Here is a 26,634-nt window from a genome sequence, read left to right on the forward strand (position 1 = left end):
CATCGAGGTGTGAGGTCCCAGGTTCTAATTCGACTGGCTCCTTACTCGCTTTGCATCTGTGCCGAGTTGAGCACCAAGCTAGCAAAAGAAATCCTCCCGGTTGCCACCCACTTCAACTCTGCCTCTCATTCCCATTCGGATATGTCCATACATGGCCTCCTCTACCGCCATGATGAGGCCAAACTCAGGTTGGAGGAGCAACACCTCATCTACTGTCTGGGTAGCCTCCAGCCTGGTGGTATGAACATTGAATGCTCCAATTTCCGGTAATTCCCTCTCATGCACCATCAATAACTCACTCTGAGACGTAAGAAGTGAGATATCGGCTTTTATTGACTGGAAGAATGAACAACACTACATCCTGGAGAATGAGGCCGGGCACAGGCCTCAATCACCTTTATACAGGGGTCTGTGGGAGGAGCCACAGGAGCAGTCCAGACAGGTATATATAGTTCACCACACCCTCCCCCTCCCCCTTCCCCTATCCCAGGTCCCTCTCTGCCTCACTCCCTTTTCAACTTTCTGCTTCTTCATCTCTACAGTTCTTTCATGCTTATCCCCTCCCCCTCCCCCTTTATCTTTCCTCTGATTGGTTTTCCACCTGGTGCCTCTAGGCCCTACCCCCTCCCCTATCTCTATTACTGGGCTTTGGTCCTCTCTTCCCCCCCCCCCCCCATTCCTGATGAAGGGTCTCAGCCCGAAACGTTGACTACTCTTTTCTCACGGATGCTGCCTGACCTGCTGAGTTCTTCCAACGTTGTGTTCATATTCTAGCAAAAGAAATGACTAGGGTGCTGCCCAATACATCACAAGATGCAGAGAGGAACTACAACAGCAACAACTGAGAGTTACAGCAATATATTTACTAAACATAGAATCAGATCCATTATCACCAGCAGGTGTTGTGAGACTTGCTAACTTAGCAGCAGCAGTTCAATGCAATACATGATAATATAGAGATAATTACAATAAGTATAAATATGTATGTTGAATAGATTAAAATAGTGCAAAAACAAAAATAATATATAATATAATACATATTTAAAAAGTGAGTTAGTATACATGAGTTCAATGTCCATTTAGAAACTGGATAGCAGATCTGTTCCTGAATCATTGAGTGTGTGCCTTCAGTCTTCTGTACCTCCTGCCTGATGGTAACAGTGAGAAGAAAGCATGGGGGTCCTTAATAATGGACGCTGCCTTTCTGAGACACCGCTCCTTGAAGGTGACCTGGGTACTTTGTGGGCTAGTACCCAAGATGGAGCTGACTATATTTAAATCGCTGCAGCTTCCTTTGGGCCTGTGCAGTAGCCCTCCCCCCCCCCCCCCCATACTAGGCAGTGATGTAGCCTGTCAGAATGCTCTCCATGGTCTATCTATAGAAGTTTTTGAGAGTTTTAGTTGACAAACCAAATTCCTTCAAAATCCTAATGAAATGTAACTGCTGTCTTGCCTTGTTTATAGCTGCATCAAATAGTTGGGACCAGGTTAGATCCTCAGAATACCCAGGAACTTGAAATTGCTCACTCTCTCCACTTCTGATCCGTTTATGAGGATTGTTTCATGTTCCCTTGTCTTACCTTGAAGTCCACAATCATCTCTTTCATCTTATTGACATAGTTGGTATTTCTCTAGCCTTGAGCTGGAAAAACAACAGAAAATCAACAGGAGTGAGGGTTAAAATAATACAACTCATATGTCCTTCAAATTTTATGTAATGCCTTAACCATTACCTCATAAACCATTCTATTTTGAGCAAAGTTGCTTGTCCCTATGTGAATGAAATCATGCACATGATGGCCTTTTAAGTCTTTGAGAATTTGTATAATGGTATCCATCGCTTATCCTTCAATCCAGTGCTGCAATTTGTAAAGTTAAATATAAGTATATCCCAAATCACAATGACATTGCTTTTCCACCCTGTAGATTCCAATGTGACATATTTTTTAAAAAGTTATAATAGGCCCATCCTCTTACATGATGTCACATGACTAAGATGAAAAGGATACTTTGTGTAAAGCTGGACAATTCTCAGAGCTTTTAGGCCTTGGAATTGTGTGGAACAATCAAGATGCAGAGATACCAGCATGTAATTTTAATTTCTTAATTTAGACAGGCTTGTAAAATAACCAAGCGTGATATATTGCATTTGTAAAAAGTAATTAAACAATAAGACTTACCTTGATACTGTTTAGAATAAAACACAGTGTGGAAAAGTCAACTTGACAGCTTATAATTTTGTATTCCTCTCACTAGCTTTCATCTGAAGCAGGATAGAGGATAGACTGAGAACAAAACAGATGTCCATTTCATAAACTAATTTCTCATTTCCTCTCTTCATTTTCTTCCTTTGAAATATTTTTCTCTTCCTTCATCAAATGATTTATTATAAAATTGCCTGACAATTAATAACTGTTTTTAAGCAAAATTTAATATCAACACTGTAATAAAAGTCAGGAAGCAGCAGGAACCCTGGTTCGGTTTGAATAAACAAATTATTTGATGTCAGAATTTCAGGCATAATTATTTTGGAACATTAATCAAAGCATCGGGAATTTCCATGTCCTTCAAAGCATGAAAGAAAGTTTTGCTAGAGTTTAGCTGACTGGCTATTCTACCCAAAACTACACAAGAAAAAAAATTAGAATTATAAATGGGGGTTTTAAAAAGAACTGACCCAGATTAAATTCTGCCCTGAAGTCACTTATCTCATGGATCATAGTAGGGGCTCAGCTGCTATGGTCAGTTTCAGGAGGTGGGGAGAAAGGGTTCTGCAGGAATGTCAGAATTGATCTGACACAGAGATGATAGTGAGTAATTAACAACACCCCTGACCAAAATTCCCTCTGAGGTGTGTGTGTGTGTGTGTGTGTGTGTGTGTGTGTGTGTGTGTGTGTGTGTGTGTGTGTGTGTGTGTGTGTGTGTGTGTGTGTGTGTGTGTGTGTGTGTGTGTGTGTGTGTGTGTACACATCTTTTGCTACTAGCACACAAAGGAATTTAAACTGCGTACAAAAGGCTGTCACCCTCTACCTCATTGGGTTGTACATAACCGCATTTCCTATTCCGGTTTCTGATGGGGACAGTGTTGACAACGTCGAGTTTACAATCACTTGTCTGCAGATTTTAGAACTGATTTATTCATACTGTTTTTATTGAAGAAATTATTGATCGCTATGTTGAATTCCAAAGAAGCAAAGGGTGTGAAGCGCAAAAGAACTTCATTTAAAGCAGAATGGCTTAATGAAACAGTAGAAACTACTACACTGAAAGCTCATGAGGTCAGGAACGTGCAGCTACGAGAAATATTTATGTACAATACAGAAACTGGTGTTACCTGTATGTATTGTCATGATACAAAAGTTGCTGGAGGATTTGCAAGTGGGAAGAAGTGGAGTGATATTTGGAAACTTGACTCTTTAAAGCATCATTTAGCAAGCAAATCACAGATGGATGGTGTGCAAAAGCTCTGGCAAGAAATTCTTTCGTTACCTGCTACAGGCCTGCTCTGTATGCTTTGTAAGAAAGCCGATGAGCAAGAGCGAAAACTATCAAACCCAGTGGAGATAAAAGTTCTTACTGATAATTATTTTATTTCTTATAAACAATGAACAACAAACAGGATTTGGTAGTTTATTATCGGGTTTACTTCCACTTAAAAATTCTGTGCGCACATTTTGTTGTCACTAGTCAAAAAATTACACAGCACAAGATTTTTGTGCACACTCATTATTACAAGTTAGAGGGAACATTGCCCCTAACAGCTGTGTAAAGAACTCCTGTGTAAAACATGACATCAAAATCCAAAGCTGAATTCTGAGGGAACCTGCTTTATTTTGTAAAGAATATCCTTCAACAGAATTTATTGTCTTAATTAACATATCTAAATAACCAAACCATGTTTTCATAATTTACTGTGTACTGAGGCATTGGGTTCTTGCCAGTTCTACTGATCATCGGAGACTGTAAGTTATGCCTTGACTCCTAGGCTAAACATTTGGGGACTTTTGCTTCCCTTTGATTTCTATATATTTATAATCTATTGCAATTCTCCAAACAGTCATCTGTATTAGTCCATAGATAAATTATCCCATACATACATAATGCTGGCTATTCACTAAAAATTTAGAAACAGTCAAAGCGCAATATAAATTTTACATTCTTTACTCAGGGGATTAGAAGTAGTAAATGGGTTTCACTCTTAATAATGCGGTTTCATTTCACATTTGTTTGATGGAATGAAAATCTTTCAAGTCATCTTTCAGCATCTCAACTTCCATGAAGTTGGACAGTTTTAATTCAGTTCACTTAACCTGGCTATAAATGGGCAGAAATCGAATTACATTGTCAGTCTTATTCAAAAATGTCACAAAAATGACTGAAGGGGGAATTCATAAAAAATGTAACACTGGAATGATTTCCAGGGATTCTGACAGTAGCATTTCATGAGAACTTTATTTTGCTAATATAATGCCTCATCTGGAATTGCTAAATGCTAACAAAGGGTATTAAAAAGAATTCAACATACCTGCAATGTGCTTAACGAAAAAATATGTAAATCAATACCCAGTTAATTAGATACTACTAAGTCTGTAAATAAAATGTATGTATTTTGATTTAATTGATATAAATTATTAAAATTGAATTTTACGGATAAAAGATAAAAATATGTTTTAGCATGACAATATTTGCAATGAAACATGTTCAGTGAAATTGCTGGATGGTACAGATTTGCTAAGATACTTTCAGAGGAAGAGAGATGAAATATCAAAGATGGAATCAATCTTATAACTCCATATGGCTGATTAAACCAAGTATTGACAGGGTTTCACAAGTAGATCATGCACATTGTATTCAGATTTATAATGAATGATCCAACAAGGTAGGTAGGCCAAATTAGTTTACAGAATTGTTAAGAGCAGTTGTCCTTAGCTTCTACCACCAAAAAGATTATAGGGACGCAAAGATGAGAAAAACTGCAGATGCTGGAAATCCAAAGCAATACACACAAGAGGCTGGCCAAGCAGCAACTATGGAACAGAGTGAACAGTGTGAACAGTTGATGTTTCGAGCTGAGACCCTTCATCAGGATCCAATGAAGGGTCTCAGCCCGAAAGTTTATAGGGCATGGGTTCAATGGGCTGAATAGCTTCTGGTAGAATTTCATCTTATCCTTTCTTCCAACCTGTAACCCAGTTACAACTTACAAGCATTATCAACAAAATGCAACATCTACACATATATTGACATATTAAGTCAGCTGACGGAAAGTTTGGTTAAAGAAATAAGTTTAAGCAAACTCTTTAAAGAAGAAAAGAGAAGTGAAGAGGCAAGGAAGTTTAGATTCAGCTAACACTATTAACATAACAATGATGTATTTTTTTTCTTATTCTTCATAGGAGACTAAAATCAGCTGTTTAAGACTGGCAACAAAAGGTATGGAATTTCTTTCTTTGTTTGCATTGTCCAAAACCAGTATCACATGCAACAAAAATAAATTATACCTTCCTATATTATTTGAAGGATTTATAGAGATAGAACTTCTTGATTGATGCTTGATTGATTTGTTTACAGAAATGAACTGCTTGTGTTTTGCATGAGTTTATTTTGCTGATGCTTTGCATGGCGACCTCACCTTTTATGGTTCATTTTATATGGCTATCTATTTTGGTCTTAATTTGTGAAGTGCTGCATTATGCAGTCATTGCATTGTCATTTCTGTGCATGATTAAGCATTCTGAGTTGAATTTGTCTTGAAATTTAGAAACCTACATCCATATATTGAAAATTCATTTCTGAACATGAAGCTCTTTACTCTTTGTAGACATCATTATCATTATAGTTGCATTAAAAGAAGTGAAATGCAAATAGAAGCCTATTCAATTCTTTTCAGCTACCATTTCTTGCTTTGGCCATTTTTACAGTGCACAAATTATTTAATTTTTTTCCCATTTTGTGAATGTCACTTTTCTCTCTTTAGACGTGGAACATTGTATTGACACATTATTAAGCAAAATGAAGGCAAAGTAATAGAGCTACATTTGCATTAAAGCCAAGTATCATAATTTATTCTATTGAAATTAAAATTAGTAGCAGAGGTGTCATTAAAGCTTTAATCTGAAGTAATTATTCATTTCTGTTGGGTATTCCAGTTTGATTTTTATAGAATGGGGGCTATGAGAAATTATCAAAGGATATTTTTTCTTGGTAGACTTTCTACTTTCTTTTTTTTTTCTTATGCATGCTGACCTGGAACTTTCCCCTTGTCTTAACGGTAATAGGTAGGATACAGATCACTACACCGTACATTCTTGTCATCCCAAGTGCAGGTGATTATCTAATGTCAAGTCAGAAATGTTAATTCCTCTCCAACCCTGTGTAAACTGTTGTTTCAAATAATACCTGCAGAATAATTTGCTTTCTTTTAGATTTGGAGAATGTTTTCTATTAAGCATTTTGATCTACACATGTAAGTTGTTTGAACACATCAGCAGATAATTGCCTTGGACAGTATGGTAGTGAACCATAGCAGATCAAGGAAGAGTCAAATTCAACTGCTGCCCAGCACAAGTTTAGCTAACAGTTAGAAATAACACACGGGGTTTTAGCCCCATTGAATAATGAAGGGATGGTTGGGAGGTGCATGGGTTTGATTAGGAGTAGAGAGTGGTAGGAACCCAACACATTTAGCTTAATAGAAAATGTATGTTTTTGGGTGGAAACATTTCCATAGTTCATCCTCAGTGCATATTCAGCACTTAAGTTTGTAGACAAACAATAAATCTCTGGTGAGGTGCAGGGACTCACAGTGTGCAGGTCTCTACAGAGAGTCACAAGGGGTGAAAATTAGGAAAGTATAGGTTTGCTGATAGATAATGTGCAAACTTTACAAAAGCCTTATGCATTTTAGTGACTTTGGTATGTATATCAGCTTTTCCAGAGCAGTTTTCTGGTGACCAATTTTAATGTTTTGCTTGACATCTACTTCTATTGCGTAATGCTTATAACATCCCTCCATTATTTATTGGAACATCCAGCACAGTGTTTTTTTTTGTCAACTACATGATTCTGTTTCAATGCAAGATGAAACACAATGGCAATTAGGAATTTATAAAAAATTATGATTTTCATTGCAAGTTCTCCATGTCTGTGTGATGCTAGAATGTGGAAGAAATTTGTCCTTTACACTTATTAGTTCCAGGATTTTCATTCTGCCAAGAACAGAGTACTCAGACTGGGCCTGTGGTGCTGAAAGGAAACTGCCCAAGTCCCATATTCAGAACCCTCCATAGTTTGGTCCCATTTATGGATTTTACTTGCGCACCTCTCCATTAAATTTTCTTCTGGCCCCAAACGTAACCACAATCATTAATGAAACTCACAGTCCTCGCATAAACATCCCCCAGTCAAACTCCTAACTCAGTATGGCCTGACCCAACCAATCTGCCATTTGGGAACACCAACATTTTTATATTCCTCAGTTATAGTTTCCTTTCCAGCAACCAAATCCCACCCTTCCCCAGTTGCTAATCTCTACCAGCTCCCCTACATCCCCCAGTCCACAGTCCACAATGATCCTTGCAGTTAATCTTTCGCCTGGACTCCCTGCCAGAATTTGTCCTCAACCTGACATGTTCACCAATCCTAATTCCTTATCCTGTTCCTGTTAATTTAACTTTGACCTAAAATTCTGACCCTCAACCTTCATCTGTCACCCGAAATCTCTTCTCATCCTTCACTCATCCCTGCAGCCCACCCCCAGGATGATCTGGTTGGTCTTCATGTAGTGCTCAAGGTCCTTAAATTCAGAATCACAATCAGCTTTAATATCATTCGCATATGTTGTGTAATTTGTTGTTTTGCGGCATAAGTACAGTGCTATAAAAAATTTAAAACTACAATTACAATAAGAATATATATACATAGCTTTAAATAAGTAGTGTACATGGTTTCATGATGGAAAAGAAGCTTTTTCTAAAATGCTGAGTGTGTTTCTTTGGGCTCCTGTACCGATGGTAGCAATGGGAAGAGGGCATATCCTGTGTGATGGGGGTCCTTAAAAATGGATGCAGCCTTTTTGAGACATTGTCTTTTAAAGATGTCCTCAATGCGGGGGAGGCTGGTGCCCATGATGGAGCTCTTTTGCAGCTTTTTCCAATCCTGTGCAGTGGCCCCTCCATACAGACAGTGATGCAATCAGTTAGGATGCTCTCCACGGTACATCTGTAGAAACTCGCTAGACTTTGGTGACATATCAAGTCTCCTCAAGCTCCGAGTGTAATATAGCTGCTGTCATACCTTCTTATAACTACATCAGTATGTCGGGCCCTGGATAGATATTAAGAGACAAAGAAAACCTTCAGATTCTGGAAATCCAAGCAACACACACAAAATGCTGTAGGGAACTCAGCAGGCCAGGTAGTGTCTGTGGAAAAGAGTAAACAGTTGATGATTTGGGCCGAGACCCTTCTTCAGGACTCCTGATGAAAGTTTTGGCCTGAAAAGTCGACTGTTCCTTCCCTCCTTTCCACAGATGCTGCCTGGCCTGCTGATGTCCTCCAGCATTTTGTGTGTGTTGCCTAAATATTCAGAGATGTTGACAGCCTCTTTCAATAATCCAGAATGCTTTGAATCTTAGCTTCTACAGTTCCCTGTGGTTAGTGATCGAACAAAATATTTGTTGACACATGGAGAAATTATTGTTTTATACACCAAAACAGATAGCTTTCAACTTCTAGCCAATTAAATTGTTTGAAAGTGGCTAAGTGTAATATACATCTGTGAATGAAGATAATATATTTTGGTGTTAATTGTCCAACCAACTAACTTTGAGTTCTCTTGCGAAAAGTATTGGATACAAGTCAATGTTGACATTGAGTTGGCTTTCACTAATCCACCTATATATAAAATATGGTAGCACACACAAGGATGAATTGAATTGAATTGACTTTATTTCCTACATCCTTCACATACAAGAGGAGTAAAAATCTTTACGTAATGTCTCTGTCTAAGTGTACAATGTGCAATTTATGGTAATTTGTAATAAAAAGTATGTACAACTGGACAGTCAATACAGGTAGACCCCACGTTATGAACGTCTGACTTATGGACAACTCGTACTTACGAACCAAGGAAGGAGAACGCCGTCTGCCATTTTAAGTCAGATTGTGATGCTGTCCGCCATTTTAAGTCGGATCGCAATGCCATCCACCATTTTAAGTCGTTGCCATTGACACTGTGTTGAGTGTTTAACTTTGTATTTGGCTTAAATTTTTCTTAGTAAGATTCACCCTGACCCTGCCCCCACCCCCCCATTCCAATGGGCTGGTGACGCAGTGAGATCAGCGCGGAGCTCGAGAATGGAGGTTTCCGAGTTCGATCTAGTGACAGACCGCTCCCGTGCAGGGTTGATGTTGATCCAGTGACTCTCGTACCATCCATGCCAGGTTGATATCGAGCTCGCAACTCGACCTCGTTTTTAAAAAAACACTGCCACCTCCAGCTTAAATTCCCACGCGGAATATTGCAGAGGATCAAATACCCAAACCCAGCATGGCCCCCACTTGTCTTATTTAGCTTGTCTCAGTGCGGTGGTCCTTAGGACCCGGCGAAGGTCGTGAGCCAGCGGAGCTCGGGACCCGCCGCCCGCAGTGTTTCTGGTCCATTGACGGGAAGCGATCGTGATTGAAAATAAAGTGGAAATAATAAAGCATTTGGAAAGAAATGAAACACCATCGGTCAATGGAAAAGTGTTAGGCTACAGTCGGTCAACGATCGGAATAATTTTAATGGGTAACGGATAAAGTGAGAATAATGGAGCATGTGAAAGGCCCTGCCCTGATTAAAGCCCCAATTATTACTAAGCAACGCAGTGGTTTAATTATTGGAGTGCATACGTTTCTTAACTGTTTTATATGCATAGAAAGGTTAAATATATACTATGTATTAAGACAAACGTTTGACTAACTGAGACTAAGTAATACCGGATGTACTTGTTCCAACTTACATACAAATCCGACTTAAAGACGGACTCAGGAACGGAGCTCGTACGTAACCCTGGGACTGCCTGTATAGCATAGAAATACAATTGTATCAGCGTGAATTAATCATTCTGATGGCTTGGTGGAAGAAGCTGTCCCGGAGCCAGTACTGTTTCCCGGATGGTAGCAGCTGGAGCAGTTTGTAGTTGGGGTGACTCGGGTCCCAATGATCGTTCGGGCCCTTTTAATGCACCTGTCTCTGTAAATGTCCTGAATAGTGGCAAGTTCACATCTACAGATGCACTGGGCTGTCCACACCACTCTCTGCAAAGTCCTGCGATTGATGGAAGTACAGTTCACATACCAGACAGTGAGAATGCTCTCAATTGTGCCCCTGTAGAAAGTCCTGAGGTTTTGGGGACTCATGCCAATGTTCTTCAACCGTCTGAGGTAAAAGAGGCGCTGTTCTGCTTTTTTCACCACGCAGCCACTATGTATCAACCTTGCTGATATGTGTGCCGAGGAACTTAAAACTGTTCACCCTCTCAACCCCAGATCCATTGTTGTCAACAGGGGCTAGCCTGTCTCCATTCCTCCTGTAATCCACAACCAGCTCCTTTGTTTTTGTGACATTGAGGGAGAGATTATTTTCTTGACACCACTGTGTCAGGGTGATGATTTCTTCTCTATAGGCTGCTTCATTATCATTTAAGATAAGGCCAATCAATGTAGCGTCATCAGCACATTTAATTAGCAGATTGGAGCTGTGCGTGGTGACACAGTCATGGGTATACAGAAAGTAAAGGAGGGGCCTAAGGACACAGTCTGAGGGGCTCTGGTGTTGAGAGTCAGAGGGGTGAGGAAGCCCACTCTTACCACCTACCAGCAATCTGACAGGAAGTCCAAGATCCAGCTACATAAGGCAGGGTGAAGGCCGAGGTCTCTGAGCTTCTTGTCAAGCCTGGATGGAATTATGGTGTTGAATGCTGAACTGTAGTTCAAGAACAGCATTCTCACATAAGCATCCTTCTTCTCCAGATGTGTAAGGACAGTATGTAGAGCTGTGGCTATTGAATCATTTGACAATAGGTTGTGTAAGTAGGTAAATTGGAGGTGGTCCAGTGTGGGTGGTGGCAAATTGCAGATGTAGTCCTTGACCAGCCTCTCAAAGCATTTGCTTATTATTGAGGTAACTGTTACCTTGGTCTAGTAACAGGAACAATGGTGGATGTTTTGAAGCAGTGCAGCATCCTTCACTGGGAGAGGGAGAGTTTAAAAATGTCTGTAAAACACACCTGCCAGTTGTGGTATGCACTTTCTGAGTACCCGCCCCATGATGCCATTGGTTCCTGCAGCCATGTGACTGTCCACTCATTGGAAACACCTGCATACTTCATTCTCAGAGATGACCACGGTGCAGGTCACTTCAGCCGCTCTCCTCTGGGGCTCAGTGTTGGTGATATGGAACAGAACGTAAAACAGATTTAGCTCATCTGGGAGAGAGACAGCGATGTTGGCAGCACCACTGCGATTAGCTTTGAAGTCTGCGATGGTGTGCAGAACTTGTCATAAGCTGCATGTGTTGTTGGTGGACAGTTGTGTCTGAATCTTGTCCCTGTGTTGTTGTTTCGCTGCCTTGATGACCGTAGCTGCTTCTCCTGAGATCCTGTTGGTTACCAACAATGTAAGTTCTGTCTCCTGCAGTAAATGCAGCTCAAACAAAACTGTTGATCAAGGGTTTCTGATTTGGCTAGACCCTGACCAATGTTTGGAGGACAACGTCATTGATGCGCTTCTGGATGAAGTTCGTGATCCCTTCCATGAGCTTGGAGACATTCCCACCAGGAAAAACATTCCAGTTGACGTCATCAAAGCGTTATGCATGGAGACCAATCTGTTGGACCAATAGTGGACGGTTTTAATTATGGCTGCCTCTTATCTCAGCTTCTGCCTGTACATGGGCACAAGCAAGATAGAGGAATGATCTGACTTCCCAAACAGTAGACGGAGGAGTGCTTTGTATGCATTGCAGAAGGGAGAGTAGCAGTGGTTAAGTATGCCTAGGAAAAGGGGAAATACAACAAGATCTAGGTGTCCTTGTTCATCAGTCACTGAAAGTAAGCATGCAGGTACAGCAGGCAGTGAAGAAAGCTAATGACATGTTGGCCTTCATAACAAAGGGAGTTGAGAATAGGAGCAAAGAGGTCCTTCTGCAGTTGTACAGGGCCCTGGTGAGACCACAGCTGGAGTATTGTGTTCAGTTTTGGTCTCCAAGTTTGAGGAAGGACATTCTTGCTATTGAGGGAGTGCAGCGTAGGTTCACGAGGTTGATTCCCGGGATGGCGGGACTGTCATATGTTGAAAGATTGGAGCGACTGGGCTTGTATACGTTGGAATTTAGAAGGATGAGAGGGGATCTGGTTGAAACATATAAGATTATTAAGGGATTGGACACGCTAGAGGCAGGAAACATGTTCCCGATGTTGGGGGAGTCCAGAACCAGAGGCCAAAGTTTAAGAATAAGGGGTAAGCCATTTAGAACGGAGTTCAGGAAAATCCTTTTCACCCAGAGAGTTGTGGATCTGTGGAATGCTCTGCCTCAGAATGCAGTGGAGGCCAATTCTCTGGATGCTTTCAAGAAAGAGTTAGATAGAGCTCTTAAAGATAGCGGAGTCAAGGGATATGGGGAGAAGGCCGGAACGGGGTACTGATTGTGGGTGATCAGCCATGATCACATTGAATGGTGGTGCTGGCTAGAAGGGCCAAATGGCCTACTTCTGCACCTATTGTCTATTGCTATCTCCCCTTGTGGTCACGGGGAAAAGTTTGAGTTGCAGTTTTGTTCAAATAGCACAATACCCTCCAGGATCAATCTGATCCCACCTGCATCTTGGGGACTTACCATGACCCTAGAAGTGCCTGCCATCTTCAGGCATCTCAACAACATACTTGGATCATCTTAATTCAGAGTCTAATTTTAAGGACTATGCAAAAATCTCCTTGATTCTCATGCAGTGGTAGGATCAATGTTATTAGCTGTTTTCAGACCTGATGCCCATTCTGGCCAAGAGACACAAGTTCAGTCATTTGCGCTAGCATGCAGTTTCAAAGTTTACACGTAACTGTGTAACAAACTTTATTTCTCTATACCTGTGAAAGCTCATTACTTTAAACAAAACAAATTCATTGAGGAATGCATAACGGTAATTAATTTCCAAATATTTCAGTAAAATGAATGAACATACGATGTCACGTGAAGAGATGGAAAAATATAAATAATCAATAAACATTCACACAACATTGAAATCAAAAGGTGTTCAACCTCAGGTACCTATATTTCAAAAACCTCAAAATCCTCATGGCTGAAGAGAAATTAGAGCGGTTTAAGTCTTTTTTTACTTTGAAATTTGAACTGCCATTTAAACAACACCAAAGTTGTTTTTATTTTGGAAAATTGCTCATCATTCCAGTATTGAGCAAGTTTCAAAGTTGGTGCTATGGTGAAACTAAGGAATTATAGATCAATTAGCCTGTTGTGGGGAGGTTTCTTGAATCTGTTATGAAGGAGCATATGATCACATATGAAATTGTCAGAGAGTGACAACATGGATTTGTACAGGAAAGATTATGGTGAAGTAGCCCAGGTTTTTGCAGATAATAAGATGTTATGCAATGGCCATTCAGCAAACTTGAAAGTACTTGGAAATCCAGCAGGAAATTGCAATAATGTGGTTGTTTCTTATCTAGGGATTAAGCGAAGATTTAGTTTCTTACAATTTTTAGATCAAAGTATAGAAAGACTATTAAAGTTTGCCTGCCACGCTATTAGGTATTGAGAGTTTCAATGGGGTATTGATAGATTGTGACTGGGCAAAACAGTGGTATTTGGAGTTTAATCTGAGGAGACTATCCATGGGTCTAAGAAAGATGATTCTGGGTACTTTTTAATATGACAAGATGATGTGAAATTGCTGAAAGATTTAAAAGGTCCGTGCACATAAATCACTAAAGTCAGTGATTGAGATACAAAACTTAATTTAATAGAATAGTGGCTAGCCTTAATTTTTTTCCCCCTTGTGTCTTATGGGTTTATCTTGATTTGTAAGGGCATCGAACGTTCTGGGGAGAAGGCAAGAGAATGGGGTTGACAGTGATAATAAATCAACTGTGACGGAATGGCCTAATTCTGCTCCTTTGTTTTACTTCTTGTGGTCTTAAACTCAAGAAAGCTGCAGTGCAAGGGGGTGAAATTTATGCTCCACTTGAACGTGCCCAATGCCTTTGGTTCTTGGCCGCACACTTCAGGAGGAATCTATTGGCCTTGGATACAACACTCTGTCACAGACTATGACTACAAAATCAGTTACAAAATAGAGACAGGTTCCAAAGTCAAGATTTGTATTTCTTCGATGTAGATTGCAAATGAGTCACTTAAATTAGAATGTTTACAATCATTAAGGAATTCAATACAGGAGATAAATGATTTCCTCTGGGAAAGTATAATCTGTTAAAAAAAAAGTTGTTGTGTTGTTACAGGCCAATAATTTTTCTCCCAGAGCATGCTGCAGGAATTTCTTAGGTCAGGGTTGAAAGCCAACTTACCTTCATCCAAGGCCTTCCCTCTTTTACAAGGTTAGAGTGGAAATCTAACCCCAACAATATTCCATTTGCAACTCATTTATTAATATGTTGGCCAATGACAGCAACAATACCAAGACCTGAATAAGAAACGAGTTTAGGGTCATAAATGACAAATCAAATTAGTGCCATAGAAACGCCAGGTATTGACATTCTCCTAACCTTCACCTTTTAAAACCTTCATTGAATACTCTATCATCAAAATCATGGGAGACACAATTACCAGAAATTTAACTGAATTTTCAATATAAATCTCATGAGTTATTTTCTACCAAGTACTACACAAGGCAAAGACCAGAAGAAAGATGCTCTCTTCTCGCTGCCGCCAACAGGAAGAAGATACAGGAGCCTCCAGACCGACACCATCCGGTTCAGGAACAGTTATTACCTCTCAACCATCAGGCTATTGAACAGGGGGGATTCCTCACTCAACTTCACTCGCCTCATCGCTGAACTGTTCCTACAGCCTTTGAGCTCACTTTCAAGGACTCTACATCACATGTTCTTGATATTTATTGCTTATCTATCTATCTTTATATCTGTATATTTATCTATCTGCCTACTTATTTGTTATTTATTTATTTATCTATCTATCTTTTTTAAACTTTCTTTTGTGTTTGCATAGTTTGTTTTGCACAATTATCATTTGTCTATTCTGTTAGGTGTGGGCCTTCATTGTTTATCTTGCATTTACTGTGAATCCCCACAAGAAAATGAATCTCGGGGGTTTTATGGTGACCTTTATGTACTTATTTACTTTGAACTCTGAACTTTGAACTTCGGAATACTTTAAAATTGCCTGAATGCACACAACTATTGAAAAGTTATCTCTGCCATCATCTATCACTTTGTAGTAATGAAAGAACTTACAATAAGACCATAGGACATGGGAGCAGAATTAGGCCATTCAGCCCATCGAGTCTGCTCCACCATTTCATCATGGCTGATCTCAGATCCTATTCAGCCCCATACAACTGCCTATTCACCATATCCCTTGATGACCCAACCAATCAGGAATCTATCAACTTCCACTTTGACTATACCCACGCGGAATATTGTGGAGGATCAAATACCCAAACCCAGCACAGCCCCCACTTGTCCTATTTAGCTAGTCTCAGTGCGGTGGTCCTTAGGACCCGGCGAAGGTCGCAAGCCAGCAGAGCTCGGGACCCGCCGCCTGTGGTGTTTCTGTTCCATTGACAGGAAATGAACATAATTGAAAATAAAGTGGAAATAATAAAGCATTTGGAAAGAAGTGAAACGCCATCGGTCATTGGAAAAGTGTTAGGCTACAGTCGGTCAATGATCGGAACAATTTTAAAGGATAACGGATAAAGTGAGAATAATGGAGCATGTTTTGGTACATATTGGCACTAATGACATAGATAGGAAAATCGAGCAGGTCCTGAAAAGAGAATTTAGCAAACTAGCCGGAAATCTGAAAAGCCAAGACCCCCAGAGCAGCAGTCTCTGGATTGCTGCCTGTGCCACACTAGTGAGGGTATGAATAGAGTGACCTGGCAGATGAATGTGCGGCAGAGAAACTGGTGCAGGGGACAGAGTTTCAGATTTCTGGATCACTAAGATCGCATGTGGGAAAAGTATGACCTGTACAAAATGACCGGATTACACTTGAAACTGAGAGGGACCAATAGCCTTGCTGACATGTTTGCTATAACTGCTGGGAAGGGTTTGCCAAGGGTATGGGAACTGAAGTGATAAGACCGTAGGACCATAAGGTACAGGAACAGAATTAGGCCATTTGGCCTATAGAGTCTGCTCCACCTTTCCATCATGGCTGATCCAGTTTTCCTCTCAGCCCCAATTTCCTGTCTTCTCTCTGTATCCCTTCATGCCCTGACTAATCAAGACTGTATCAACTCTTGTGCAGCACATTGACAGAGGCCTTCTGAAAATTCAACTACACAACATTCACTAATATCCCTTTGTCTGTTCTGTTTTTTATTCCCTCAAAGAATTCCATTAGATTTCTCAGGCAAGGAGATCATGCTGACTTCGGCCTACTTTATCTTTCTTTCTTTTCAAATCTTTTTATTATTATTATTATCCAAAATACAAGAGTACATCAAAGTAAGTAACACTTACGATGTCTCAAAAAAGAAAAAAAAATATCAAGGATTGAAAAAATGGTGACACAAAAAAAGAGAAGTAAAGAAAAAAACCCTACTAAAGCAAGAAAAAGGTAAGAGAAAAGAACCATTAGGTGTTCAACCCTGGAGCCATGCGTCATACAAAAAGCTTCTAAAGATAAACATCAAGCCGCCAGCAAAAAAAAAACTATACCAAAATTTACAATTAGATCATGGAGAAAATCTATCAATTAACTCAAATGGTAGTAACGAGCAAATGAACCCCACCTTTTCTCAAAATCAAACATAGGTTTGAAGGTTCGACTTCTAATTTTCTCTAAACTAAGACTTAACATCACTTGAGAGAACCATTGTGACAGAGTGGGAGCCGACGTATCCTTCCACTTCAACAAAATGGCCCTCCTAGCTATCAATGTAACAAACACAATAACATGTTGGTCAGACAAAGAAATACCACAAATATTTTGAGGTAGAAGAAATAAATGGGCAGACTATTATTTAAATGGGGAGAGAATTCAAAGTTCTGAGATGCAACGGGACTTGGGAGTCCTCGTGCAGGATACCCTTAAGGTTAACCATCAGGTTGAGTTGGTGGTGAAGAAGGCGAATGCAATGTTGGCATTCATTTCTAGAGGAATAGAGTATAGGAGCAGGGATGTGATGTTGAGGCTCTATAAGGCACTGGTAAGATCTCACTTGGAATACTGTGTGCAGTTTTGGGCTCCTTATTTAAGAAAGGATGTACTGACATTGGAGAGGGTTCAGAGAAGATTCACTAGAATGATTCCCGGAATGAGAGGGTTAACATATGAGGAACATTTGACCGCTCTTGGACTGTACTCCTTGGAGTTTAGAAGAATGAGGAGGGACCTCATAGAAACATTTTGAATGTTGAAAGGCATGGACAGAGTGGATGTGGCAAAGTTGTTTCCCATGGTGGGGGAGTCTAGTACAAGAGGACATGACTTGAGGATTGCAGGGCGCCCATTCAGAACAGAGATGCGAAAAAATTCTTTTAGCCAGAGGGTGGTGAATCTATGGAATTTGTTGCCACGGGCAGCAGTGGAGGCCAAGTCATTGGGTGTATTTAAGGCAGAGATTGATAGGTATCTGAGTAGTCAGGGCATCAAAGGTTATGGTGAGAAGGCGGGGGAATGGAACTAAAGGGGAGATTGGATCAGCTCATGATGAAATGGCGAAGCAGACTCGATGGGCTGAATGGCCGACTTCTGCTCTTTTGTCTTGTGGTCTTATGGTATTATTCCAAAGAGCACAGTTAATTTGTTAGGTTGTAAATTAATTTTAAGTGCTTTAAAAATTGTAGAAAAAACTGACTTCCAAAACTGTTCCAGTATAGAACAAGACCAAAACATGTGTGTCAGTGTAGCTGTCTCAGTTTTACATCTATCACAATAACTATCAACATCAGAAAAGATTTTAGACAATCTCTTCTTCATCAAATAATAATGATGTACAATTTTAAATTGAATCAATGAATGGCTAGCACAATTCGAGGAAGAGTTGACCAACTTCAAGATCCGCATCCAGTCCTCCGTTATAAAAGTCAAATTAAGTTCCTTTTCCCAATCTTCTTTGATCTTAAAGGGTGCTTATCCCATTGTAATAATAAATTATAGATCCTTCCAATGGAACCCTTCATCAAATGGTTCATACTCATAATAGTAACTAACAGGTTGGCCTCTAATATGCAAGGAAAATTACTTAAATATTTTTGTAAGAAATATCTAATTTGAAGGTATTGTCAGAAGTGTGAATATGAAAGAGATGAATATGACCTACTTTATCATGTGCCTCAAAGTACCCTGAAACCACATCTTTAACAATTGATTCCAGTATCTTCCCAACCATTGCACAAGAGTCTGCTTAACCAGCTGAGAGTCCATGGTATTTCAGGAAAGGTACTAGCATGGACAGAGCATTGGCTGATTGGCAAGAGGCAAAGAGTGGGAATAAAAGGAAGCCTTTTCTGATTGGTTGCCAGTCACTAGTGGTGTTCCACAAGTGTCGGTGTTTGGACCACTTCCTTTTACATTGTATTATCAATGATTGGGATGACAGAATTGATAGGTTTGTGGCCAAATTTGCAAAGAATACAAAGATAAATGGTGTTGAGCAAACAGGGAGGCGGCAGAAGAACTTAGACATATTAGGAAAATGGGCACAGAAGTGGCAGATGGAATAGAGTGTAGGGAGGTGTGTGGTCATGCACATTGGCAGAAGAAATAAAAGAATAGACTATTTTATAAAGTGGAAGAAAATTTAAAAATCTGAGATGCAAAGGGTCTGGGAGTCCTTGTGTAGGTTCCCTAAAGGTTAATTTGCAAGTTTAGTTGGTGATGAGGGAAGCAAGTTTAATGTTAGCATTCAATTCAAGCGGACTAAAATCTAAGTGCAAGGATGTAATGCTGAGGCTTTATAAGGCACCAGTTAGACCCCATGTGGAGTAGTGTGAGCAGTTTTGGGCCACTTATTTACAAAAGGACTTGTTGACTTTGGAGCGAGTTCAGAGGGCGTTCCCGAGAATGAAAGGCTTATCGTATGAAAAGCGATTGTTGGCTCTGGGCCTTTACTCACTGGAATTTAAAAGAATGAAGGGGGATTGCATTGAAACCGATCAAATTTTGAAAGGCCTAGATAGAGTGGATGCAGAGAGGATGTTTTCTATGGTGAGGGAGTTTGTACTCTTTTCCATAGATACTGCCTGGACTGCTGAGTTTCTCTAGCATTTTGTGTGTTGCTTGGATTTCCAGCATCTGCAGATTTTCTCTTGTTTGTGGGGGAGTCTAGGACCAGAAGGCACAGATGAGGAGGAATAAATGGTACTTTTCAGCAATATCTGCTACTAAGAAGCTGGCAAAATTGCTAGGGCAATTATTAGAGCACATTCTTTCCAGAATTCAACATTCAATGGTTAATGTCTCAGCTTGTGTTGCAGATCAAGCTGAAGCCAGCGAATATCTTCCTGCAGCGATCAGAACTGACCATAAAACAAGAATTAGGGAGCAGAATTAGGCCATTCTGCCCATCAAGATTGTTCTGCCATTCCATCCTGGCTGATTTACTATCCGTCTCAACCTCATTCTCCTGCCTTCTCCCTGCAACCTTTATTAATCAAGAACTTATCAACATCTGCTTTAAATGTACACAATGACTTGGTCTCCACAGCTGCCTGTGGCAATGAATTCTATAGATTCATTGCTTTCTAATTTCGCAGCTATGCAATGATTAAGTAACATAAGCTCAATTCTTCAGGATGATAACATCTGCCTTCCCAACATAACCACAGTTCTGCAGCTGTACTGTTCCCTATCAGTCATCTACCCTGACTGCTGATGCTGCATCCACCCAGAGTGCACAGTCAAAGAACAGATCTTCATGGTCCCAGTCTGTCCTGTTTAACCTCCAAAGCCACTTGCCATCTTCTCTATCAGAAACCTTTCACTTGTAATGACATGTGGCAGTGAATGGTTGCCCCAGGGTGAAGGTTTGGTGTTGCTATGCAATGTGGCATTAGTTGTTTTCATATTTAGTTAGTAATGTTCACATTATGTTGCCTTTTATGGTCTTCTTTGGCCAAACAAACATTGTGATGGTCAGCAACAGTGGGAGAGTAAGATGTTGGTGCTGGGGCATTGGGTTTGTATTTAGAAACATTAAAACTTAGAAATCCTACAGCACACTACAGGCCCTTCGGCCCACAGTGTTGTGCCAAACATGTCCCTACCTTAAAAATTACTAGGCTTACCTATAACCTTCTATTTTTCTAAGCTCCATGTACCTATCCAAAAGTCTCTTAATAGACCCTATCGTATCCACCTCCACCACCGTTGCCAGTAGCTCATTCCACGAACTCACCACTCTCTGAGTAAAAAACTTATCACTAACATCTTCTCTGTACCTACTCCCCAGCTTGTTAAACCTGTGTCCTCTTGCAGCAACCATTTCAGCCCTGGGAAAAATCCTCTGACTATCCACATGATCAATGCCTCTCATCATCTTATACACCTCTATCAGGTCACCTCTCATCCTCCGTCGCTCCAAGGAGAAAAGGCCGAGTTCACTCAACCTATTCTCATAAGACATGCTCCCCAATCCAGGCAACATCCTTGTAAATCTCCTCTGCATCCTTTCTATGGCTTCTACATCCTCCTGTAAGTCAGGTGACCAGAACTGAGCACAGTACTCTAAGTGGGGTCTGACCAGGGTCCTATATAGCTGCAACACCACCTCTCGGCTCCTAAATTCAATTCCACAATTGATGAAGGCCAATACACCGTACGCCTTCTTAACCACAGAGTCAACCTGTGCAGCTGCTTTGAGCGTCCTATGGACTCGGACCCCAAGATCCCTCTGATCCTTCACACAGCCAAGAGTCTTACCATTAACACTATATTCTGCCGTCATATTTGACCTACCAAAATGAACCACTTCACACTTATCTGGGTTGAACTCCATCTGCTACTTCTCAGCCCACTTTTGCATCCTATCAATGTCCTTCTGTAACCTCTGACAGCCCTCCACACTATCCACAACACCTCCAACCTTTGTGTCATTAGCAAACTTACTAACCCATTCCTCCATTTCCTCATCCAGGTCATTTATAAAAATCATGAAGAGTGAGGGTCCCAGAACAGATCCCTGAGGCACTCCACTGGTGACTGACCTCCATGCAGAATATGACCCATCTACAACCACTGTTTGCCTTCTGTGGGCAAGCCAGTTCTGGATCAACAAAGCAATGTCCCCTTGGATCCCATGCCTCCTTACTTTCTCAATAAGCCTTGCATGGGGTACCTTATCAAATGCCTTGCTGAAATCCATATACACTACATCTATTGCTCTTCCTTCATCAATGTGTTTAGTCACATCCTCAAAAAATTCAATCAGGCTCATAAGGCATGACCTGCCCTTGACAAAGCCATGCTGACTATTCCTAATCATATTATGCCTCTCCAAATGTTCATAAATCCTGCCTCTCAGGATCTTCTCCATCAACTTACCAACCACTGAGGTAAGACTCACTGGTCTATAATTTCCTGGGCTATCCCTACTCCCTTTCTTGAATAAAGGAACAACATCCACAACCCTCCAATCTTCCAGAACCTCTCCCGTCCCCATTGATGATGCAAAGATCATCGCCAGAGGCTCAGCAATCTCCTCCCTTGCCTCCCACAGTAACCTACATCTCATCCGGTCTCAGCGACTTATCCAACTTGATGCTTTCCAAAAGCTCCAGCATATCATCTTTCTTAATATCTACATGCTCAAGCTTATCAGTCTGTTACAAATCATCACTACAATCACCAAGATCCTTTTCCATAGTGAATACTGAAGTAAGATATTCATTCAGTACCTCTGCTATTTCCTCCGGTTCCATACACACTTCATGATTGGTCTTATTCTTTCACGTCTTCTCCTCCTGCTCTTCAGATACTTGTAGAATGCCTTGGGGTTTTCCTTAATCCTGCCTGCCAAGGCCTTCTCATGGCCCCTTCTGGCTCTCCTAATTTCCTTCTTAAGTTCCTTCCTCTTAGCCTTATAATCTTCTAGATCTCTAACATTACCTAGCTCTCTGAACCTTTTGTAAGCTTTTCTTTTCTTCTTGACTAGTTTTATTACAGCTTTTGTACACCACAGTTCCTGTACCCTACCATAACTTCCCTGTCTCATTGGAACGTACCTATGCAGAACTCCACACAAATATCCCCTGAACATTTGCCATATTTCTTCCATATTTTTCCCTGAGAACATCTGTTTCCAATTTCCTGCCTGATAGCCTCATAATTCCCCTTACTCCAATTAAACACTTTTCTAACTTGTCTGTGCCTATCTCTCCCCAATGCTATTGTAAAGGAGATAGATTTATGATCACTATCTCCAAAATGCTCTCCCACTGAGAAATCTGACACCTGACCAGGTTCATTTCCCAATACCAAATCAAGTACAGTCTCTCCTCTTGTAGGCTTATCTACATATTGTGTCAAGAAACCTTCCTGAACACACCTAACAAACTCCACCTCATCTCAACCCTTTGCTCTAGGGAGATACCAATCGATATTTGGGAAATTAAAATCTCTCATCACAACAACTCTGCTATTATTACCCCTTTCCAGGATCTGTTTCCCTATCTGCTCCTCGATATCCCTGTTGCTTTTGGGTAGCCTATAATAAACACCCTTCCTGTTCCTAACCTCCACCCACAGGGACTCCGTAGACAATCCCTCCATGGTGTCCACCTTTTCTGCAACCATGACACCATCTCTGATCAACAGTGCCACACCCCCACCTCTTTTGCCTCCCTCCCTCCCTGTCCTTTCTGAAACATCTAAAACCCGGCACTTGAAGTAACCAATCCTGTCCCTGAGCCATCCAAGTCACCACATAATGGCCACCACATCATATCTCCAAGTACTGATCCACGCTCTAAGCTCATCCACTTTGTTGTGTTAAAATAGACAAACCTTTGTTCTGACCACGTCCCTTCTCTATCAGCTGCCTATCCTCCCTCTGGCACTGTCTACCAGCTTTCTCTATTTGTGAGCTAACCTCCTCTTCCCCAGTCACTTCAGTTCGGTTCCCACCCCTCTCACAATTCTAGTTGAAACTCTCCCCAGTAGCCTTAGCAAACCTCCCTGCCAGGATATTGGTCCCCCTGGGATTCAAGTGCAATCCGTCTGTACGTACAGGCCACACCTACCCCAAAAGAATTCCCAATGATCTAGAAATCCGAATCCCCGTCCCCTGCTCCAATCTTTCAGCCACGCATTTATCCTCCTCCTTATTCTATTCCTATTCTCACCGTCGTGTGGTACAGGCAGTAATCCCAAGATTACTACCTTTGCGGTCCTGCTTCTGAACTTCCATCCTAACTCCCTGTAGTCTTTTATCAGGACCTCCTCCCCTGTCCTACCTATGTCATTGGTACCAATACGTACCACGGCCTCTGGGTGTTCTCCCTCCCACTGCAGGATATCTTGGATGCGATCTGAATCATCCCGGACCCTGGCACCTGTTTATGGTGTTGCAGCTGGATGAAATTTTCACAGATCCTACAGACTATAGGTGATAATATTAGTTGTCTGCTCCTATTATCCTTCCTCCTCCTCATCCCCTGAGCTGGTTGCTGTGCTGTCAAGGGTAATAACCACTGTCATGATGCTTGCAGCAAAATGATATGAACTTACGCTAATTCTATACAAAATCCATCTTTTATTCTCTCTAAAGTCCAATCAACTCACTTACCTATCCCCCAAGAGACATAGATAAGGAGGATGATGGCAGTCTCTCCTCCGAGGCAGGAGAGTCCAAAACTACAGGGCATAGATAGAGAGTGAGATGAGAAAGATTTATTAGGGACCTGGGAGGCAGCTTTTCCAAGCAGAGTGTAGTGAATATATAGAATGTACTGCCAGAGGAAGTGGTTGAGGCAAGTCCACTAGTAGAAGCACATTGATGGATACATGATGGGCTGGGTTCTGGAGTGATAAGGGTTTGAATGCAGGAAATTGGGACTAGCTGGGTGGCACTGTGGTCAGCAAAGTCTCGTTCATCCAAAGGGCCTGTGTCTATGCTGTATTATTCCATGACTCTATGACTTGTCATTCTTCTGTAGTGTTTGGGCAATGAAAGCAAAGTACCATTATCTTTCATACTTTTCTTTAACAGTGTTCTATAAAATTGCTATCTTTATGGAAAAATTACAAAAATTATACATCTTTGTGCTCGACTCCAAGGATGTTCAGTCATTGAATAACTGCATGGAAACAGCCAGTTGCTTCCTAACCAGTTCTAGATTCTTATGCTTAACTAAGATGAATTTCCGGCCTCAGTTCCAGCTGAGTGCAAAGCAATATTTGGCAGGTAGTTGCCTGAAATTCATATCTTCTCTAAAACCACTACCAGAAATGAAAAGAATGCTAGTTCCTTTGTTTAAGTGGAGTTGTTAAATGCCTAAATCCTGTGATTTAGGTTTGTTTTGAGTTGAACTGTCTCCTCGACATTTGTTATATGCTGTGATTCTGCTGGTATTTTTGAATGGAAACACAAAAGGCTGAATTTCTCTGCATGTAGGTGGTCTCTTCTAATTGATTACATCTTGAAATGATTCTGGAAAGTTGTTCTGATTGCATTAAGAATGTTCTGTCAATTAAGTGCTCAAATTTGATTTAGGTTCAGAGTGGAGATTGCCTAATGCAAATGAGTCTACTTGGAGTTCAGTGCAACTCTAATTTTGTCAAATGGATGAAGCAAGGTAAAAGGGTGATAAATAGCTTTTATATTCATCGTGGCAATGATACAGATCATGCCAAAATTTCAACTGAATTTGCATGCATCCTTCTATTATTAACTGCAGATGGAGATACAAATAAACAAGAACTGCCATTTTTCGTACTCAGTTCATAATGGGTCAATCTGAAAACAAGGATTGCTTAACCAAGTGCCAGCAGAATCCGGTAACCACTCAAGAGAAAAGCAATTGATAAGAAAAACAAAGGAAAGGAAAAAGTTAAACTAATGACCTCACTGTGAAAATGTGCTTAATTATTCTGAAACCCCTTTCATCAAACTTCCAGTGTTGGGAATGCAGACAGTAAAAAAACAACAAAGAAAAGTGAGCTGAGAATGTTCAGGTCACTCATGACCTACAAATGTCCATGATCGATTATTGTTGCTCTAAGTAATTCAAAAAATGTATATCAGTAATCCACACTGATAACGATCTGCTACTGTGAAAGATTTATCAAAACCATGTCCATATCTCATATTTTCATTTGTAATTGTGTCTATTATAGTCTCAGACCCCTAATAAGATTGTTCTTGTATTTTTTGGACTGATCTGAATACACTCATCAGCTTACTGCTTCAGAAAAACAGAGGAGCACCAGGCAATCAAGCTTGAATGATCAAAAATCAATTTTCTCTCCCTTTTGGGAAGAAATCTTGAAAAGCTTTGCATTAGAAGCATTTCATCTCTATGCCTTCCACAAACCTCACACAAGGACTATTGTGTGAGGACTGATGCAATATAACAGACTACATTAAGTATTGCTCTTGGTCCCTGAAAATGGGTTTCTGTTTCTGATTGAACATGCTGGAATCTTTATCAGTTAGAATTAAAAGGTGAAGGGCATGATGAAAATGAATTTAGATTCTTTGTGGTATTACCTGTAGTAAATGTCAAATAGGTGTCTATATGTCAGACACCAAGCCCATAGCATGACAATAAGTAGATAATACAAAATTGTTTTCCTATTCTTGAACAGTAATAAAGCATTTCAGAATAACATGTATTATTGAAATTGAGAAGATAGTAGTACTTCGTTATTTCTATGTTCAGTTTGTAAGATATGATACCATTATCTTATTTTCTAAGATTATGTTGCTGCATTTCTGACTTTCAGTGTTTTATAGCAGTTATCCAAAGACTTAACAATGATTTCAAATGTCATGACATTTTCAAGACTCAGACTTTTAAAGCCCCACAAATAGCTTCCTTTATTATTTAAATCTATTCTGCATAGATTACAACACAAATCTTTGCTAGATGAATACCTGGAGAAAACTGATACTTTGCAAGAATACGTATTCATTTACAACATCAGGCAGTTTCTCACTTAATTGAACAGATATTTTCATTAATGCTGCCTTGAAGGATTATGAGGGTGTCTTACGAGGATTTTTTTCTCTCAAAGGCTTGTGAATTTTTAGATTTCTCTATCCCAGAGAAGTGTGGGTGCTCACTCACTGAATATACAGTACATTGATATTTGAGATAGTTTTTTTAAACGACAGTGGAATGAAGCTTTGTGGGAATCAGACAAGTAAATTAAGCTGAAGGCAATGATAATGTTAGCCATGATTCAGCTGAACAGTGGAGAAGGTGTGAG

The 26,634-nt window shown here is 40.4% G+C and overlaps 1 protein-coding gene across 5 annotated transcripts in view; it reads left to right on the top strand.

The window, feature by feature from the left end:
* ptprt (protein tyrosine phosphatase receptor type T) overlaps positions 1–26,634 on the top strand; it is a 1,512,449-nt gene that overhangs the window by 1,232,753 nt on the left and 253,062 nt on the right. For 3 of the 5 annotated variants that reach the window (XM_073061878.1, XM_073061879.1, XM_073061882.1), the window contains exons 13-14: positions 5,397–5,433; positions 6,279–6,326. In XM_073061878.1, the coding sequence (XP_072917979.1) occupies positions 5,397–5,433; positions 6,279–6,326 (85 nt within the window). The remainder of the gene's footprint in view (positions 1–5,396; positions 5,434–6,278; positions 6,327–26,634) is intronic. The other 2 variants (XM_073061880.1, XM_073061881.1) reach the window with 1 other exon arrangement.

This window comes from Hemitrygon akajei, chromosome 11 (assembly GCF_048418815.1).
Source record: "Hemitrygon akajei chromosome 11, sHemAka1.3, whole genome shotgun sequence".
Classification (NCBI taxonomy): domain Eukaryota; kingdom Metazoa; phylum Chordata; class Chondrichthyes; order Myliobatiformes; family Dasyatidae; genus Hemitrygon; species Hemitrygon akajei.